Source organism: Periplaneta americana, chromosome 13, assembly GCF_040183065.1.
Source record: "Periplaneta americana isolate PAMFEO1 chromosome 13, P.americana_PAMFEO1_priV1, whole genome shotgun sequence".
Classification (NCBI taxonomy): Eukaryota; Metazoa; Arthropoda; class Insecta; order Blattodea; family Blattidae; genus Periplaneta; species Periplaneta americana.
Genome location: NC_091129.1, coordinates 96,480,073 through 96,500,025, shown reverse-complemented (window position 1 = coordinate 96,500,025; position 19,953 = coordinate 96,480,073). Strand labels below are relative to the sequence as shown.

The following is a 19,953-nucleotide window of genomic DNA, read 5'->3' as shown; positions in this document are numbered from 1 at the left end:
ATTTTACGACACTTTGTCAACTGCGATAAATATCTAGCGCCTGAATGAGATGAAGTGAATATGATAATGTCAGTAAAATGAATCCAAGTTCAGAGCCGAAAGTTACCCAGCATTTGGTCTCAAGGGGTTAGGTACAGCTTACAGCAGTAAAATTTTGGAAATATTCAACATTTATTTCCTTTATTACTGTATTTTGTACAATAATGAAAACTAGTATGTGAGAAACACTGTCATTCTGCTATATATATATATATATATATATATATATTTACGATTTAAAAAAATACATTTTTTTTTTTCAAAATACAGTTCACTGTGCAGTGATGAAGCGTTTCCCACATAACTTAAAAACTAGCCAACATTCTACGATGAATTGTTTTGTGTATATTTATGCATGCCATATCTACAATATGATGCGAGATCGCTTCTCGACCTTTGATAGATTGTCTTATAAAAATAAATTCGTTTTAAAAAGTGGTCAAATATCAGTATTTTCTTCTAACACGAAATAAAATAAATATGATTTATTAAGGAATGTAGTTGAAAGAGCATGATATTGTAAACATGAGTTTCAGCAGTAAAATAATATAGAGAGAACATAAAAAAGTTAACAAGTTTATGATTTATGAGGGAAACGCTTCATCACTGCTCAGTGAACTGCCACCATTTTTAATTTTGAAAGAAAGATATATATATATATATATATATATATAATTTTTTTAATCGTAAAAATATTTTTTTTCATATAGCGGAAGGACAATGTTTTAGACATATCAATTTTCATTATTGTACAAGATACAGTAATGGAGGGAAAACATGTTGAATATTTCCAAAAATTGTATTGCTGTAAGCTGTATCTAACCCTTTAATGAGTACGGTCTTAATTATGCATTAAACATTTATAATGACATGATTTCGAAGCACCTGCACTGAAAAACTGTAATTTTCAAATTCAAATTAATATGTAGAATACGCTATTTAAATTACTATAATATTTTGACTGATATATTTTAATTATCTTATGATTTGAGATATTTCATTTAATTAATTTAATTCTCAGTTTACTCTTTTATTATCAAGTTAACCTAGAAAACTATTATTGTGACTTCTCACTAATATTAAATTCTTACTAAATACGATATTTAAGTTATTTTCATTTTAAGTACAATAAATTTTATCTCGAAAAGGAAGCAAAAACGAGCAAAATTGCATTTCACTTTTTTGTTTTAAATATCTCAAAGAATAACCTCCTGAAATTAATGACATTATTTAAGGTTCATTACCTATATGTAAAGAATTTTTCACAAAAATGAACGTTGTAAAATCAAAAAGAAGAGCCCGTATTTTAGATGAGCATTTCATTTCACAGTTAAATTTAGCTGCATGCAATTTCACTCCTGACTTTGATCAGGTCATCTAATGACCGCTTTTATTTGAATTACTGGTTAGGTTTTTTGTTTTCTTATACTTTGTAATTTAGTGTTTCACGAAGTTTGCGAAAAGAGACCAAGAAAGTACCGTAAATGAAAACTATATCAAAAACAACCACGCTTTTCAATATGACACTTCTAAGTTTAAGAGTCCGTCACTGCATATTATTGCTGTAATGGGAAGATGATGTGAAGTAACAACTCACAGTTGAAACAGCGACCATTCCTACTGAACGCTTAGTGAGCTTTAGAGATGAGCTTAAACGATATTTTCAAGTATCTGTGACAACTGTGATTGTGACAATTAAATATCTGTGGCTTATCGGAGATTTTGTCACACCGATATTTTGTATCGATACGTAGCATGAATTACATCGATATTTTGTCACACCGATAAAAATTAGCAGGAAATATTGAAAAGCAATGAAATATGAATACGATTTCTCTATACACACCACTCATCAGTGATGTATATGGGAAAATCCAACAAAGAAATGATATACATGTACCATTAACAAATAAATACTTACCTAACTGAACAGTAACTTGTCAAAAGTTAACCTCATGTACCAAGAGGTTATATTATAGATATTGAACCAGTTGATCATTTTTAAATGTAGTTGGGTATGGAGAAATTGAGGTTATATGATTATCCTAATCGCTTTAAAAAGTGATCCTTTTTATTGTATATAATATAATGGATAAATTATTTTAAGTCGTGCATTAACATAATATTGAGTCATAGAATAAAAATTAATGAAACGTAAGTATTCGGAAAAACATTGGAAAATAATTACAAAACAAAACAGTTGTTCAGACAGATTTTACACAAGATTAAGTACTAGTAACCAATGGTGTTATTATTTAAATCGTGTAATAACTACATCATTTATAATAAGATGGAGAAACTACCGCCAAATTGCTGTTATTGTATCATGCGCACGCGCAAACCTACGACGTAGAGGAGAAAATATCAGTCACAGAGTACTGAATACGGAGCAGATTTCGATAGCGATATTTTGTCACAGATATTTCGCGTCATCAGTCACAGGTTTATCTGTGACAAAAAAATACCTGTGACAAAATATCGGTTTGTGAAAAATATCGGCCATCTCTAGTGAGCTTAGTCGGAGTAAATAAATCGTTGTGAATCGATGCCATGCCATTCTATTTAGTAGCCACTTAGAATGCATAAGTGTGAACTAATCTCATGCACTAGCAGTCTCAAAGGTCATGCGATATAATGTAAATATTGCTCTTACCTGTGCCTCACAGTTGCTGATGCTTAACTCAACTGAATCTCACAGCTGCTACTGCAGCTCTAACGAAATGAACAGGATTTCTCAACACAGCGCTGGTTGAAGGCGTGTAAATACAGCTGCTACTGCAGCTCTAACGAAATGAACAGGATCTCTCATCACAGCGCTTGTTGAAGGCGTGTAAAAAATTAGCCTGTCAGCATGAGTCAGTCGGAATCATGATTAGATAAACACAGAGACTTAACTTTGAACAGAGCCTCTTGGAAATGCTCCGAAAAAACAAAACCAGGGTGACCCAGATGGAAAAAGAAAGGCTGGTTTAAGTGTCTACCTAGTGACCTTCAATTTTGTTATGATGTCAACCTCAGACTAATGCTTTACTCAAAATATGAGGCAAAGGGATAAGGAACAAAAACGATTTCAGCAGAGTTAACTTTTGCAAGGGTGGGGCATATTAAGGGAAACACATTTAAAATAAAGTGATATAAAATAAAATTAAATATTGATTTATTTACAGAGGTGTGAAAATTATTAGAATAATCTTAATTTTAAAGGTTTTTTAATAGTTCCTTCACAAATATTAATTGAATTGGTGAATATTGGTATATATTACTATAATGATGTAGGATATATTTACTACTAACAATGCCGGAAAGCACTGTTGCACATTGGTATTTTTCTTATTTTACAATTGTTATGGGAGTTCAGAAATTATTATATTATGTTGGCGGAATTGGAAACATAAAAAATTATATGCACAGAACAGATGTATACGTTCATTTGAACCTTCACAACAATGTAAACGCAAAGAACAATTTGTTTAAAGCATTTCTTAATTAATTTTTGATGTTTCCAATTCCGCCAACATAATGTAATAATTTCTGAATTCCCATAACAATTGTAAAATCAGAAAAATACCAATGTACAACAATGCTTTCCGGCATTGTTAGTAGTAAATATATCCTACATCAGTATAGTAATATTATATACCAATATTCATCAATTCAATGAATATTTGTGAAGGAATTATTAAAAAACCTTTAAAATTAAGATTATTCTAATAATTTTCACACCTCTGTATTTCATTTAGTAGATATATTTCTACCGGCAGAATTAAGGCCATAAAGGCATAAAGCCTTCTCTTCCACTCAAACAGTATTAGAACAATAGTAAATATAAAAATGGCAGAAATACAGGAACAATATACAATTAATACTAATAATAATAATAATAATAATAATAATAATAATAATAATAATAATAATAATAATAATGAAAACCATTCAATGTTCTTTCATTTAATTCACTTTTTTCTCAATTTAGTCTTTTATTATCAAGTTAACTCAGAAAATTTTCATTCTGATTTCTTACTAATATTAAATTCTTACTAAATACAATAATTGAGTTATTTTTACTTTAAGTATAATAATACCACGCTTTATTGAAAATAATGTATTACGCTGCTGTATTCTTAATTTTCCCCTGAAACACGAATTTAGTCATTTAGTCATTTGCTTACCTATTTCTTTACTTATTTGAGTACTTATATATTTATTTATTTACTTATTTATTTTATTTGATTATTTATTATTAATTAATTACTTTATATATTTATTTATTCCTTTCTTTTTTGTTTGTTATGGTTATTTGTTTGTTTGTTTGTTTACTTATTTGTTCATTTATTTATTTATTTACTTTATCTGTCTGTTTTTCTATATCTACATATATCTATATATCTTATCTCTAAATCTATACCTATATCTGTGTCTGCCTGCCTATTCTATTCTATTCTATTCTATTCTATTCTATTCTATTCTTTCTATTCTACTCTATTCTATACAATATAAGTCTTTTGTACCACACCATCAAATATAAAGACTAAGAAAACGCAGAGATAAATAATTAAGAGAAAGGAATAAAAGTAGGTTTACAAATACAAAAAATCACAAATTCTAAAGGAAAAGAGGAAAAAAAATACAAGTACAGTGATAAAAGCACAATAGGCACAAAAATTACTAATAGGCTATATTAATTGCCTAATATATTCAATGAATAACAGAAATAAGTAAACACATAAGATGAGTTACTGTTTGTACAAATTTTAAGAGAAACAAAACGGTAACAATTTCGAAACGTTGTCAGTAAAATTAAAATATTCAGTTTACTGTATTCTACTCTACTAAGTAAGAAAACGCTCACTAAGATTGCTTTTGAATAGTGTTAAATTCCGACAGTGTCTGATGTCACAGAGAACGATAATCCACAAGCGCGATACAATGAATGATGATGGATACGTTGATGTTTTATGTGTTAGTTTGGCTAGTTTGCTGACGTTCGCTAAGATTGGGACCAAGAAACTGTGCTTTCTGATAATTGGAGTGATCGTAATTTGCTCGTAAGTAAATCGGCATTTATAGTGTTAAACTTTTGCAGAGATCTAATCATTCCAGTATTGTAATTTTACATAAGTTCATAGCTTTTCAGATGTTTTCTGCTATTTTCAACAGTGCAGTCACTATAATATGTCATGTCCGAAAACCTATCTGATATATGTTGAAGAGTTAATATCTGTTAAATAGTCAGCGAGTTTTCTGTGTGCTCATCTCTCTAACACCTTCGACAACACAGGTAGAATGCTAATTGTTCGATAGCCTTCGGGAATTATAGGCGTTTTAACCTTGGGTAGTGGGCGTACAAAGGTATATATTCAAGCTTTAGGAAAAGTGAATGTCATGAGCGAGACTTTGAAAATGTGCGTCAGTGTTGGTACGATAAGTTTGTTTTTAATTGTGTTGCTAATCTCGTCTGCATCTGCCGCTTTAGATTTGATGAGGTTAAGTAATTTCTTGACGTCAATAGGTGTAAAGTATAAGTAAAATTTATCTCTGTATGGAGCAGCAGTCTGAGGTTCTGCTATTGCCTCCTTGTGAGGTGTGTCCAGCACTGCGAATCAAAAGTGTATTTAAGAAACTCAACGGTTTATTTCAATTTTAGAAATGTTTTATTTACAAAACTTAAATAATTTAAAAAATTCCACCCCTCAGGTGAACTCCTTCAGTTGCAACGTACTACTACAGCTGATCACGGAATCTCGCCATGACACGAACCTGTAACTCTGGACTGGTGATGCGAATTTCACACCGAATCTTGTACTTCAACTCTGAAGTATTATTTAGTGCAGAGGGCAATCGGCTCCCAGGGCCAGATACTTCCTAGCGTCAAATGTCTTCTTTCTATTTTCACCACAACGTAGTAGCCACCGGAGTAGTTCAGGCGGTAGCGCTTTTTCCTGTTGATCCGGAGTTGCGTTTAGGCATGAGTTAGAGTCCCGTCCAAGCTGAATTCCTGTAGATTTTTTATTTTAATTTTCCCAACCGTAAGACGTATGTCAGGTAATCTATGGCGAATCCTTTGATTTATCTCGCAAATACAATCTCGCTATCACCAATTCCATCAACTGAGTAGTTGATACAGCGTCGTTATAACCAAGTGAAAAAGCAGGACTAAGTAGTGGATAATTAACACAAGGAAACATAGTCTCGGAATTTCAGTAATCTTATGCATCACTGCAGTTCGATGAAAAAAACAGCAACGACATGTAATAAAGAATGGTGCGTGAATTATTTTGTTACATACCAAGACAAGAGTATGTATTCCATAATATTCAATAAATTACTAACAAATGACTTGGTGATTAGTGATTACATTTAATGCCTGTTTACATGGCATTAATACATTTCATCAGTTCAAAGTAATGCATGAAAAATTCCAGCACTGGTTCAACGCACTTTTCCGTTCTGTTGGCAACAGCAAATATTCCTCTCCTGAGCTCGTCTGGTTCTTTTATGAGGGTAGTACTATTCAAAATGCGAGTGACCGACCTACCATTCATCCTTTGGTTTTGTACACTTCGCCTTTCATCCACTCCCATAGACAGAAGTCGAAAGTAGTAAGGTCTGGGGACCTTTGTGGCCAATGCACATGACCACCACCGCCGATCCATCGTTCGCGGAATGTGATATTTAGATTACATGTCACCTGATGGCTAAAATGTACAGGGATTCCGTCATTCTGTAAGAACTTGCTCATCATTGTAGCCAAAGGAGCTATGAACAGTGCTGCCCTCATACGATCTCAGAAGAGAGACACATACTATTCGCTTGTTCGTAGTCAGTAGAACGCAGTCATTTGTTGTTTCTTCATATCATTTGTAAGATTTTTTATCAGTGAGGGAAGTGGGGAAAAAAAACCAGAGGCGGTATGCTACCCCAAGATTTTCCTCTGGAATACCTCGATTTAAATAAAGGCATACCCCCTCCCTTACAACATAGATATAAATGACGTACACAATAAATTGATTCGTGCTGTCAGTAACGCGAATCTGTGGACCTTACGCAACACATTAAATTTCTTAATAAAATATTTTCAAGTTACTTCAGCTATTTACTAGATTATTTTACAATATCCTTTGAGACTTATGATTTAAAATAATGTTAAAGCTTCAAAGTGCCATACTTAATTATTAATAAAAAAGTGCAACAAAAATGACACAGTCACTAAATTGGCAACAATGACCACCACAAGGTACAGACAACAGACTTCTATACTTGAAATACTATTGTTGTAAGCGTTCCAGAGGTTGAATTTATCAAATAAACGTGTCTAAATACATACTGAATACAGTTTCAGAAGGCTGTGGTTTAGATTTACGAAGCAAACAGATAGTACTCTTTGCAGTGTAGAAATGTATAAGCAAATTTTTACGATCACATTTTTTCAGTGACGGTATGTCATTTTTCACTAACGGTAAGTTTCCTGGCCATAGAAACCAGTGGCGGTATTCCATAACGTCGCATACCGTCTCACTTCCCTGACTGCTTGTTATGCGTAACATTTAAACAACTGTAACTCTATACTTACTTACTTACAAATGGCTTTTAAGGAACCCGAAGGTTCATTGCCGCCCTCACATAAGCCCGCCATCGGTCCCTATCCTGTGCAAGATTAATCCAGTCTCTATCATCATACCCCACCTCCCTCAAATCCATTTTAATATTATCCTCCCATCTACGTCTCGGCCTCCCTAAAGGTCTTTTTCCCTCCGGTCTCCCAACTAACACTCTATATGCATTTCTGGATTCGCCCATACGTGCTACATTCCCTGCCCATCTCAAACGTCTGGATTTTAAGTTCCTAATTATGTCAGGTGAAGAATACAATGCGTGCAGTTCTGTGTTGTGTAACTTTCTCCATTCTCCTGTAACTTCATCCCGCTTAGCCCCAAATATTTTCCTAAGCACCTTATTCTCGAACACCCTTAACCTATGTTCCTCTCTCAGAGTGAGAGTCCAAGTTTCACAACCATACTGAAGAACCGGTAATATAACTGTTTTATAAATTCTGACTTTCAGATTTTTGGACAGCAGACTGGATGATAAGAGCTTCTCAACCGAATAATAACACGCATTTCCCATATTTATTCTGCGTTTAATTTCCTCCCGAGTGTCATTTATATTTGTTATTGTTGCTCCAAGATATTTGAATTTTTCCACCTCTTCGAAGGATAAATCTCCAATTTTTATATTTATATTTCGTACAATATTCTGGTCACGATACATAATCATATACTTAGTCTTTTCGGGATTTACTTGCTTCAAGTAAAATTTCCGTGTTTTCCCTAATCATTTGTGTATTTTCTCTTAACATATTCACGTCATCTGCATAGACAAGAAGCTGATGTAACCCGTTCAATTCCAAACCCTCTGTGTTATCCTGAACTTTCCTAATGGCATATTCTAGAGCGAAGTTAAAAAGTAAAGGTGATAGCGCATCTCCCTGCTTTAGCCCGCAGTGAATTGGAAAAGCATCAGATAGAAACTGACCTATACGGACTCTGCTGTATGTTTCACTGAGACACATTTTAATTAATCGAACTAGTTTCTTGGGAATACCAAATCCAATAAGTATATCATATAATACTTCCCTCTTAACCGAGTCATATGCCTTTTTGAAATCTATGAATAACTGATGTACTGTACACTTATACTCCCATTTTTTCTCCATTATCTGTCGAATACAAAAAATCTGATCAATAGTCGATCTATTACGCCGAAAACCACACTGATGATCCCCAATAATTTCATCTAAGTACGGAGTTAATCTTCTCAAAAGAATATTGGACATAATTTTGTACGACGTCAACAAAAGTGATATTCCTCGAAAGTTACCACAGTTGGTTTTGTCCCCCTTTTTAAAAATAGGTACAATTATGGACTCCTTCCATTGTTCTGGTACAATTTCCTTTTCCCAAATAGCAAGTACAAGTTTATAAATTTCGCTATATAATGCATTTCCACCCTCTTGTATTAGTTCTGCTGGAATTTGATCGATACCTGGAGACTTGTACTTTTTCAGATTTTCTATCGCAATTTCGACTTCTGAAAGCGTGGGTTCGGGTATAAATGGCTCAGCAGTTTGTATTTCAATTTCGTCCCGATCATTTCTATTTGGCCTATGTACATTTAGTAGTTGCACAAAATAGTTTTTCCATCTGTTTAGGATTGATGGAGAGTCTGCAAGCAAGTCACCAGTCTCATCCTTGATCACGTTTACCCTTGGCTGATATCCGTTCTTAAATTCCTTTATATCCTTATATAAATCTCGAATGTTTTTATTCTTACTATTTGTTTCTACCTCATTCAGTTTTTCCTTCAAGTAACCTCTCTTTTTATTTCTAAGTGTACGACTTGCTTCCCGTCTTTCATTGAAATAATTATCTCTCTTCTCCTCAACTGGATCCTGTAAGAATTTCAATTTTGCCTGTTTCCTTCTTTCTACTACCATGCAACAATCTTCATCAAACCACGGTTTCTTTTTCTTAGTTTCATAATAACCTATGCTCTGCTCAACTGCAATTTTGATACTATCTCTGACATTTTCCCACACGCTATTAACATCTAATTCTTTCTCAACTTCGTCGGAACTTTCTAAAGTGGCAAACCTATTCGAAATTTCGACCTGATAATTTTGCTTAGTTTCCTCGTCCTTTAATTTAAAAATATTGAATTTAGTAATATTAACTTGTTGCTCTATTCGCTTGGCTACTGATAATCTTTTTCTTAATTCTCCAATCACCAAATAATGGTCAGAATTACAGTCTGCACCCCTGAAAGTTCTTTACTGCTCCTCCTGGATAACCCTGGAGTTGAAAATATTTGCTTGAAAAGAGTAAATATCTTGTTTAAATAGGCATCATTCTTTCGTTGAACGAAATGAACTACGTGCAAGCTCTGCTCAAACACGTGGAGTTGCTTTTAAAATTGTATTGTATGCAATTTTTTTAATGATAAAGTGAAATCAAATTCAGTATCACAGTTGAAACGATAGAGTAAGTTAGGTCTATAACTATTGCACATAATAAGCAATGGAGAATTCTTGAAGAAAACATTTGTAGGAATTTGAATAACGAAATGTTGTCTATGGAAGAAATTCTGTTCTTTTTACATTAAATTGAAAGCATTTAAGAAAATACTCTATTCACAGTTCAAAGGCAGCGGATGCAATACTTCTGTTATGATAGTAATTTTCGCATGTTGAGCCTTATCTGTGAGACGGTTCCTCGTATAGGATAAGGAGGTTTTTCATTAGATTAGTATTTCTTGTTAATATTCTTATATGGATAGTAAGTGTGGGGCGTGTAAGAAAGTTCCAGAATGTGAGACTGAAGTAACAGCTGGCCAGAAAGGCCGAAGCGAAGCTACGCGGACAGGAAACATGTGTCCAGGCGTGGAGTTGACCGATGAGGGAATGTGTGGACTTTGCCTGCGGGTGGTCAGCAAGATGACGCCAAGCCAGGTTCGAAAAGGAGGTGATCTGGAATATGTCAGAGAATTGTCAGAAAACACCGGAAGTAGGGGAGGATCTAGTTAACGAACAATTTTTGAAGAGCGCGTCTTAATTGACGTAAGAGTAATCATGGCCAATCAGGATTCGTAATAGAGGCGAAATTGTATGTCTGGTGGTTGCAAGTAGAGGATAGATTTGGCAGATAGACAGAGGGCATATAGAAAGCGTGCGGTGAGGACGCACTCCACATATTTTCGGCGAACCCAACTCGGAAGGATAACAATTTACGGACTTAGAATTTTTTAGTGGGTTTAGTAAGAAGTCGTGTGTTGTATCATTCTTATAAGTCTCAATTCTTTTCTCGTCATTATTATTACATTAGGAATAAATTGTCATCACGTTATCAACTCTCCGTTATATTACCGGTGTTGTATAGTACAAAACATATAATTACGCGAAGACAAATTAGTCTACCAACTTGTAGGAAGTGAGAGCAAGATATTATACACTTGGAGACGCATTTCTGCTAATCCGAAACCAACAATTATTAATAATAAACGTTCTCATAGAGATTTCTTACCAACAACTTCTGGTGTGCGCCTACATCATTTCAATCTACGAGCACGTCTCCCAAACCCCATGTCCCAACCGTTTTGCAGTGACCTGGGAAAGCTCATCTCTACCGGAGTAATCTCGAGGAGGCTGGCGCCCAAATTAATTAGTGTACATCTTTAATTATTTACATCAAAGTGCCTCCTTGAGATACTTTCCATACACGACGGAGCTGGCAGCCGAGGGCAAGGAAAGGCGTCGTGGGCGACAACGACGACGACCGACGACCGTCGCATCTGTAAGCAACAAGTGTTTTTAGTGGTAGGAAAAGAGTACAACTTAAAGTGACTGACTGGTTTTATGAGACCTGACCCCAGTACGAGTCCGTACACTTAAGCTTGCTTTGGCCCATTATATGCGACTGTCAAATCTGACAGGTGTGGCCTAGGTGGCTTTCGTGAGTCAGACGCTGACAGGTGGGCCATCCTGCCTCAGGCCCTGATAGAGCCAGGTCCCGTCAGCATATGAGTAGCCTGATAAGCCCTAGTAGCGCGGATCCCTAAGCACTTTCTATATCATCATCGTTCTGCTGTAACAGCTAACAGACGCATGTTTGTTTCTTAAAAGTAAACTAGTAATGCTTAAGATGAAATTACTAATATGCACTTTATTTTTTAAAAGTGTGTAACCTTTGTCACAACTGTTATGATGGTTACGAATATGTAAGTATATAGCATATTTTTAAGAATTATAAAACATTATTCATAAATTACCCTACAGTTATGGGTTTTTAGACTTTCATGATGATTGTGATTGGAATTATGCTGTTGGGTAATACACCGTGTCCTGGATTTTTTTGTTGTGAATTACCGAAAAGCCTAATTCCAATCACAATCACCGTGAAAGCCCAAAAACTCACATAGCCAGCCTGTAGGGGAGGAAACTCACAATAATATTAGAAAATTTGAAGAGCTACTTTTCTGAAGCGTTTATTAATCTTGAAAAGGCAGCAAAAAATGTAAATCTGCAAATTAGTGAAAATAGAACAAAATATATGTCTATTATAAGGAAAGAAAATACAAGACGATCTGACTGTATAGAGATTGGTTCACATAAATTCGAAACTGTGAATAGCTATATTTATCTTGACACAGAAAATAACTGTAAGAATGATGTTATGTTTTATTTAACGACGCTCGCAACTGCAGAGGTTATGTCATCGTCGCCGGATGTGCCGGAATGTTGTCCCGCAGGAGTTCTTTTACATGCCAGTAAATCTACTGATATGAGCCTGTCGCATTTAAGCACACTTAAATGCCATCGACCTGGCCCGGGATCGAACCCGCAACCTTGGGCATAGAAGGCCAGCGCTATACCAACTCGCCAACCAGGTCGACTGTAAGAATGAGACTAGTGTTGAAATAAAACGAATATTTTTAGCAAATAGAACTTTATATGGACTAAAGAAACATCTTACGTCCCAACTAAAAACAAGAAACACAAAGATACTAATGTATAAGGAGCTAGTGAGACCAGTGTTGATTTACGCAGCAGAGACATGGCCGATGACAAAAATGGATGAAAGAACTCTGGATATGCTTGAGAGAAGAGTTTTACGGCTTACATTTGCACCAGTGGAGGAACGGAATGTAAGGAGGGGATATAACCATGAGCTACATAAACTCTTTAAAGAATCAGATATTGTAGCAACCATAAAAATCAAAAGACTACAACGGGTCCGGAGGAACAAGGAAAATTGGAAGACCAAGGTTGAGATGGGAAGATGATGTGCGAAAAGACAAATACTGGGAATAAAGAACTGGAGAAGAACGGCTTTGTTGAGAGAGGAATGGATAAAGCTTCTACAGAAGGCCAGGGCCCACTCAGGGCTGTCTTGCCATTGTTGATTGATTGAACTTTCCTTTTTAGTTGCCGTGACATGAACACAATAAAAAAAATCCAGGACACGGTGGATTACTCAAAAGCCTAATCCAATAGCCTACAGTTGTTTGTTAAAATAAAAACAAAAACACATATTTAAATAAAATGACATTTGAAAATGTATTCTGTATTATTTTTACTACTTACATACATAAGAAATAATCTGAATAATGTTACGTAAGTAGGTAAAACAGTTTTGAGAATTAAAAGGTCTTGTCATTAAGTTAACCTTCAGTCGTTTGTTGAAAGATAACAAAATATTCTAAATAGTCACATTTGATAATGTATTTTCTACTTTTAATTTTAATATCTTCCTGAAACCAAACTGCTCTTCTTCCAACTGTTTTTCCATCTTAGAATATAAAAATAGATTCAGTATTCGCAGGAGAATCTTCATCGAGTGTGATATCATGCTGATAGTCCTCAACTCGTATTGGAAGCAACACTGCCTCCGTAAAATTTTCAGGGCATTCGCTTTTCTCATATATATTTTGTTGCATAATGACAGAATTTTCTTCTTGTCTTGATCCAAGCATTTTACTAATTGAATGGGGATTCCATCAACTCCTGTTGCTTTTTTTATAATCTTCATTTCCTTAAGCGGAAGTTTAACTTCTTCCCTTTCCGTCTTCTGGTACGACTGCTTCGTCTTCTATAGCTAAGTCGTCTGGACGATTCCCTGTCTCGTATAACTCTTCTACATTAAAAATTTAAAAGACATTATTTCGTCTATCTGTTTAGTATTTCTGCTCTGTCTGATATTTCATTTCCGATTTCGTCCTCTATCAACCACATTTCCTGTTCCTATTTGTGAAGTCCAAACATTTTATTTCGCGGTACATTAAATCATCTTCCTTTTTGTCTCTAGACCCTCTATTCTTTCATATTTCTCTTTCATTCAGTAAATGATTAGGAATTATTTAATCAATATACTCCATGTGTGGTTATATTCATATAACCATTAGTGTGGACGAAACGGGAGTTCTGAATAATTCATCGTTTTGGTATACGGCCGGTAGTCTCACACTGCCATGCAAGGTGAAACGAAAAAAAAAGAGGACAAACCTTCAGGTATGGATTCCTTGTAATATTAGAAGAGGAACTGGTTATATCAATATGAGTTCGGAAATTCTTAGTTTATGCACAGGGCTTGCAAGTATGATCATAGTGTACTTCAGTACATTAAATTCGCTGAAATTATTATGATATATACTGTTTATATTTCCTTAGATAAATTGAGGAGCATTTTTGCAAAAGTCGATAGATGCAGAAATCAAGATTTTACAGAAATTACATTTTTTAATTTAAACATACAAATATTTATTTTATAACAACAATTTTCACAGAAAGCATTCTTTGTTCTGAGACAATGAAAGTAGGTTTGAAAAATATAAGCACTTTTTTTTTATTACTTGTCAGTTTTAGGCGCAAAAAATAGGATAGATGCATTCTATGTTCATATGAATCTCATTACAACACAATAAAATTGAAGAAAATTATTAGTATCAACACAAAATTACAATTTGATCACAAAAGTCTGATGGGACACATCTGCTAGAACTGTTGTGTACAAGTTCTTTGCCTCGCCTGTTACTTCGAAATACTGCAGGAGTTTCTTAACGTCATTATTTTTTACTTTAAACACCATGTTGACTTCTGGAAGAGCAGGGAAGTTTAACACACTACCGCATTTTTTAATTCTTGGTTTTAGCAACCACACTGCCACTGGACACGCTGTATATGTGTTCTGCGCTGTATATGTGTTTACTGTAAGTGATCAGTGATCACTCTCTGCGGAACCATCTTAAATGTCAGTGTCGATCTTAACACCATTTGAGCACTCGATTTTAAGTCCATGATTTTCCAGTCCTTGTTGAGATTCTTGACTATGCTATGATTTTCTAGCACCTTGTGGTAGTCATTGAGGTCAATATGTCTTACATTCTCCTATAGTCTTTTTCTATTCTTCTGAAAACACGATCTGGAGCCATTTAGCTATGACGGCGTATGGGAAAGAAAGAAGAATGCGAGTAAAAATATTGCTTTGCTCCAAAAAAAAGTCATGAGAGTTGCCATCATAATGATATTCTTGTTCTGACTGGCACAAGAATAAGAAAACAGATGAATGGTGGAAGGGGCATTAGTTGCGGATTTTTTTTTCTAGACTAAATAAAAATTCTAGCAATGCAGATGCGACTTAGTTACATCCCCTTGATGACTGGGTCTCCAACCAAGTAGGCTATAGAATGAACTATCCTTAATTTCTTGTGTTTTTTAATGTATCACAACACAGAGGTTGTAGAGCCATACTTGTCTTGCGTAGAACACTTCGCCCACTGATAATTTCGGTAGAGGTTGATTTTGTTGTAAGTCGAAACATATCTTTATTACTTCTGGATTATCATCTTTCATAAATTTGTAAAACTTGTCTCCACGGAGTTTTTGTAGTCTATATTGGATCCTGATTTCATTTTTTTACCAAGTCTGTCTCTACCTTTATTTGGAATAGGCCTATCTTGCAGGTTGAGCAGGAATCAGTACGGGGAGTTTTAAATGACAGGTTGAAATAACTGTAATATATATGTTTATACTTCGAGAGTGAGTAAGTCTCAAGTAGTCCCAAGTTTTTTTTTTTCATTTTTCACAGAAATTTGACCACATTTTTTTAATAGAGAGATCTGGAGGCAGATATCTCCTACTAGATTTTCCCACAGTATAGTGGCTCTCTCTGGATTTATACATCTTTATGTCATTTTAACTGTTATTGTAAGATTCTCATGCTTCTTACCTGCAGTATTTCCTCCTCTATTTTCCCTTGGTGACTGTCCTGTAGAGTAGAATTTATTTTGCCAGAAGAGACAATCGGTCCTTTGAGAAACCAGTTATGCCTTGGAAACTTGACGCACAAACAGGGATTATCTCTCCATCTGTTTTCCTGTTACTGCATTTAATTGACACACTTTGTTATCTTTTCGAAGACTCGATATTCACCACCCTACGCTTTGGTGATATAATGGTCATGAACTTAATAAGTAATTTGTCTCGATTTATTTTGCATAAAATCTTAAATTTATTGTGAAATACACTAATGTCATCAAAGGTTAACTCTGCCACTTTACACTGCTTACTTCCTTTAGTTTTTGGATTGGAGGAAGAGTTTGCAAGTCCATGAGAGCATTTTATATTCGGTTTATGCTCCTTTGTTTTACGCTTCCCTGTACGAGGACTTTTTAGTTCTGACCTACCACCCACTACTTTTTTAATCATAATCATTTCATCTCCTGGATCCATTATTCACACACAGAAACTGTCTAGAATATCACAACATTGGAAAACGCTCTTACTTAAAGCTTGTCTGAAGTCACTCGTGAATGAATACTGTTTTCACTTCATATTCGCCACTTCACTGTCAAGTTGAGTGGGAGAAATCGATAAATAGTTTTCGCCTCAGTAATTTACAGTTATGAGATAAATCCTAAACAGTGAAGCTTTAATTTGGGTAGGGAGATCAAATAGCTTCCATCTCAGCGATTTACCGCTAGGCGACAAAATAATAACATTCCAATTCTGTCGGCAAACCTAATAAAATTAAATTGTCTGAAATACTATGTTCAAAACTATTTTATTTGACCCTGCATATATTTCAACTAAGGACTCGAGTATCTATCGAGTTTTGCTTTAACTAAGTGACAGCATCTATCGAGTTTTGAAAAAACCTGGAAGGTTTTGTAGTCTCTACACACGGTATGAATCAAGTTTCGCTAAATCTAAGTTCATAGATCGATTCCGGAGCTATAAAACATACGATATCCATATATAACTCATTTTCGAAAATTTCTGCATCTATCAACTTTTGCAAAAACGCTCCTCAATTTCTGAAAATGTTTACCTTCTGCCTGAATACAGTTCACACCTCGTCGTCTCATCGAGATTCCAACATTCCTGGCATAGTTCTTGTTTTCTGACATCTTTGCAGAATCCGCTGACGGAGAGTTCCTTCATTGTCGAATAACACCAAAAAATGTAAATGCCCCCACAGCTACAGAAAGAAGTGCAATCGGTTGAAATCTGGTGAGCGTGGAGGCAAGTTATATTCGGATCTCGATGAGACGACGAACTGCGGCCTATATTCAGACAGGATATCGACATTTTGAACAGTTAATCTAAGGAAATGTAAACAGAATGCGTCATAATTATTCCAGTAAACGAACGTCGTGGAATGCACTATAATCATAATTGCAGACCCTACTCAGAAACCAAGCACTACCGAACTCATATTGTACAACCATTTTTTCTATACATATGAGGAATCCATACATGAAGTTTCTTCCACATTTTTCGGTACATCTTGTGTAGTACACACAAAGCAGGCGGCAGAACCTGTGGTGCACAGTTTACACAGAAAATTATTAATTTGAAAAAGCATGAGTTCAGCTAAGACTTTGAATTTTAAATGTGCTTTCCTGGCTTATTCTTACACACAGGTATTGGTACGAGTAGTATATATTCAGTATTATTCTTAAATTTTGGGTCATAAAAATCCGCCCCCTACACGATTATTATCGCGTTATTACACACACCCATACAAAACCATGAGCTTAGAGTTACGACACGCACACATGAGCACATTCACCACTCTGTCGGATTGCCTCACAGTCGCTTGTCGCCCCTCTTGGTAATTTTGAGGCGTATTCCATTCTCAGGTCTGAGTACAAGTTCCGCAACAAGTTTTATATCTTCTACCTCATCCAGAGAACTCCATTTGAAGTTTCGAAGCATGTAGGATAACACCGTCTTCTCCTCCAGAAGAGCGAACTTCTGTCCCACGCAATTCCTGGGCCCAGCACTGAATGGGACGTAGGCGTAGGGGTGCCTCTTGGCTATCCTCTCTGGTAGGAAGATGTCGGGGTCAAATTTATGGGGGTTGGGGAATTGTTTTGGATTGCGATGAACCTGATAGATGTGAAGGGTCAAAATACACCCAGCAGGAAGTGTATAACCACCTGGAAAGTAAATACATATTAGTATATATCTATTAAATTGAGAAAAATTCGTTCCGACACCGGGAATCAAACCCGAGACCTCTCAGCTCCGCGCGCTGAGCGCTTTTTCCAACTATGCCAGGACACGATCCACGGTACCGGCCGAACTCTTCTCATTCATATCATCAATAGCCTACTACCTGCATTTTTAAGATATACAAATCATGTAACCAGGATCGCATATTTAAATAACTTTCTGGCCATTTTCGACAATAGTTCATGAATACTGTTAACGTCATGACCGTGACTTTCAAGCAGCTGAACAGATCTTTCTTACCTATTTGAACATCTTCGTTGAGGACTCTCCCGATGAAAGGCACGCTGGGGTACAGTCTTAAAGATTCCTTGATCACCTGTTCCAAATACTTCATCTCGCTCAGGTCCTTCATCGTAGCACTGCGGGTGGAGCTTTGGAAGATTCGCTCCTGCTCTTCAAACGCCTTTACCTAGAAGGATATCGAAATAATTATCACTAGTCAGAAATTATCTTGATTCATTCTGTAATACCGTGTGCTTCCGACATGGAGAAATTCTGAATTTGTATTAATATTGTGGCATCTTTACTATAAGAATGAAATACGATATTTTAGTACTATGATATTTTAATTCATTCAGTTTTTAACACTGTTTTCATAGTTTCCCTCGTGTCTTCTTATCTCAAGGAGAGTAATTGTACAGAATCCTTAATATAATATATAGCTGCCGTAGCACGGGATCTGGCTCTCGGGCGACAGGTAAAATGCTATCTACAACGGCGAGAAGCAGAAATGGAGTGTGAAACCCAACTTAAAGTAGATGTTGAAAGTTTTGACCTTCCTCTCGTATACAAGTTTGATTTTTCGAGAATATGCTGTTACTGGCTACTTTTAAATTATAAATTACTTTTTTAAACGGTTTTAATCAAAATTTTTCTGTCTACTTAATGTCTCCTCTTTTTTGGAACTTCATGGTATTTTCGTCGCACAAAACAACATTAACTTATAGAAGGTATAATTTTTGCAAAAAATACAAATAAGTTATACTTGTTTTGTGTTGGAACTAGTGTTGAGTCCAGCCAATGTAGGAAATTTTTTTTCTTTCTCCAGTTTAAAAAAATTGACTTACCTGGTTCATGCACTGAGGTAAGAATTTGATAATGCTGTTAAACTATTCAATTATACAGGTTTATTGTTTTTTGTTTAGTCGCATATTAAATATAGGCAGAACTATAAATACCTAAACGCTTATTTTGTAAATTATGATGTAAACCTGCTCCAAATGATTTAGAAACGAAGATATTACACTACTCGAATGGTTATTTCATATATCCTTATTGCGACAAAATTTTCTTCATATTGTGCCGGTCTTTAATAATAAGGTACCGGCACCTAGCGAATTTTGAACTGGTTTTTGGCGATTTTCCGTATATAGGCTACTTCAGTTGTCAACACTGGTCGCTAGAATGTATTTACTGTATAGAAAGTAGTGACGAATGAACATTACTGATGATGATGATGATGATGATGATGATGATGATGATGATGATGATGATGATGATGATGATGATGATTCCCTATAACAGTGCAGGGTGATCTAGTATTTTGACTGACGTGCAGTTGGCTGTAGCACGCTTTGAGAGCGATGGAGGGCACTGGGACTCCATCGAATCCGTAAAGCCGTCCAAGCTGAATCGACAGACCGTACCACACACTTGGTCATAATGTCAATAAGAATGCCATCGTTCATCCTCAAATATAATTTTATAATACTCGTATAATGTTTGCTTACTTGTACTTCTGGATGCAGCCCCAGCATATAGAGCGCCCAGTTCATCCCAGCGCTTGTCGTATCATGCCCCTGCAATTAAAGAAAGATAGCATAGGCCTATTATGTACTTATAGAATA

The 19,953-nt window shown here is 35.4% G+C and overlaps 2 protein-coding genes across 2 annotated transcripts in view; both read right to left on the bottom strand.

Moving 5' to 3' along the window:
• Window positions 1–2,849, bottom strand: part of LOC138712134 (cytochrome P450 4C1-like) — a 70,223-nt gene extending 67,374 nt beyond the window's left edge. The window contains exon 1 of the mRNA XM_069843597.1: window positions 2,693–2,849. The gene's annotated coding sequence lies outside the window, so the exon portion shown is untranslated. The remainder of the gene's footprint in view (window positions 1–2,692) is intronic.
• Window positions 2,850–15,607: 12,758 nt separating this feature from the next.
• LOC138712137 (cytochrome P450 4C1-like) overlaps window positions 15,608–19,953 on the bottom strand; it is a 28,619-nt gene continuing 24,273 nt past the window's right edge. The window contains exons 10-12 of the mRNA XM_069843602.1: window positions 19,837–19,905; window positions 18,347–18,515; window positions 15,608–18,030 (exon numbers count right to left, since the gene is read on the bottom strand). Of these exons, the coding sequence (XP_069699703.1) occupies window positions 17,678–18,030; window positions 18,347–18,515; window positions 19,837–19,905 (591 nt within the window). The 3' untranslated portion in view covers window positions 15,608–17,677. The remainder of the gene's footprint in view (window positions 18,031–18,346; window positions 18,516–19,836; window positions 19,906–19,953) is intronic.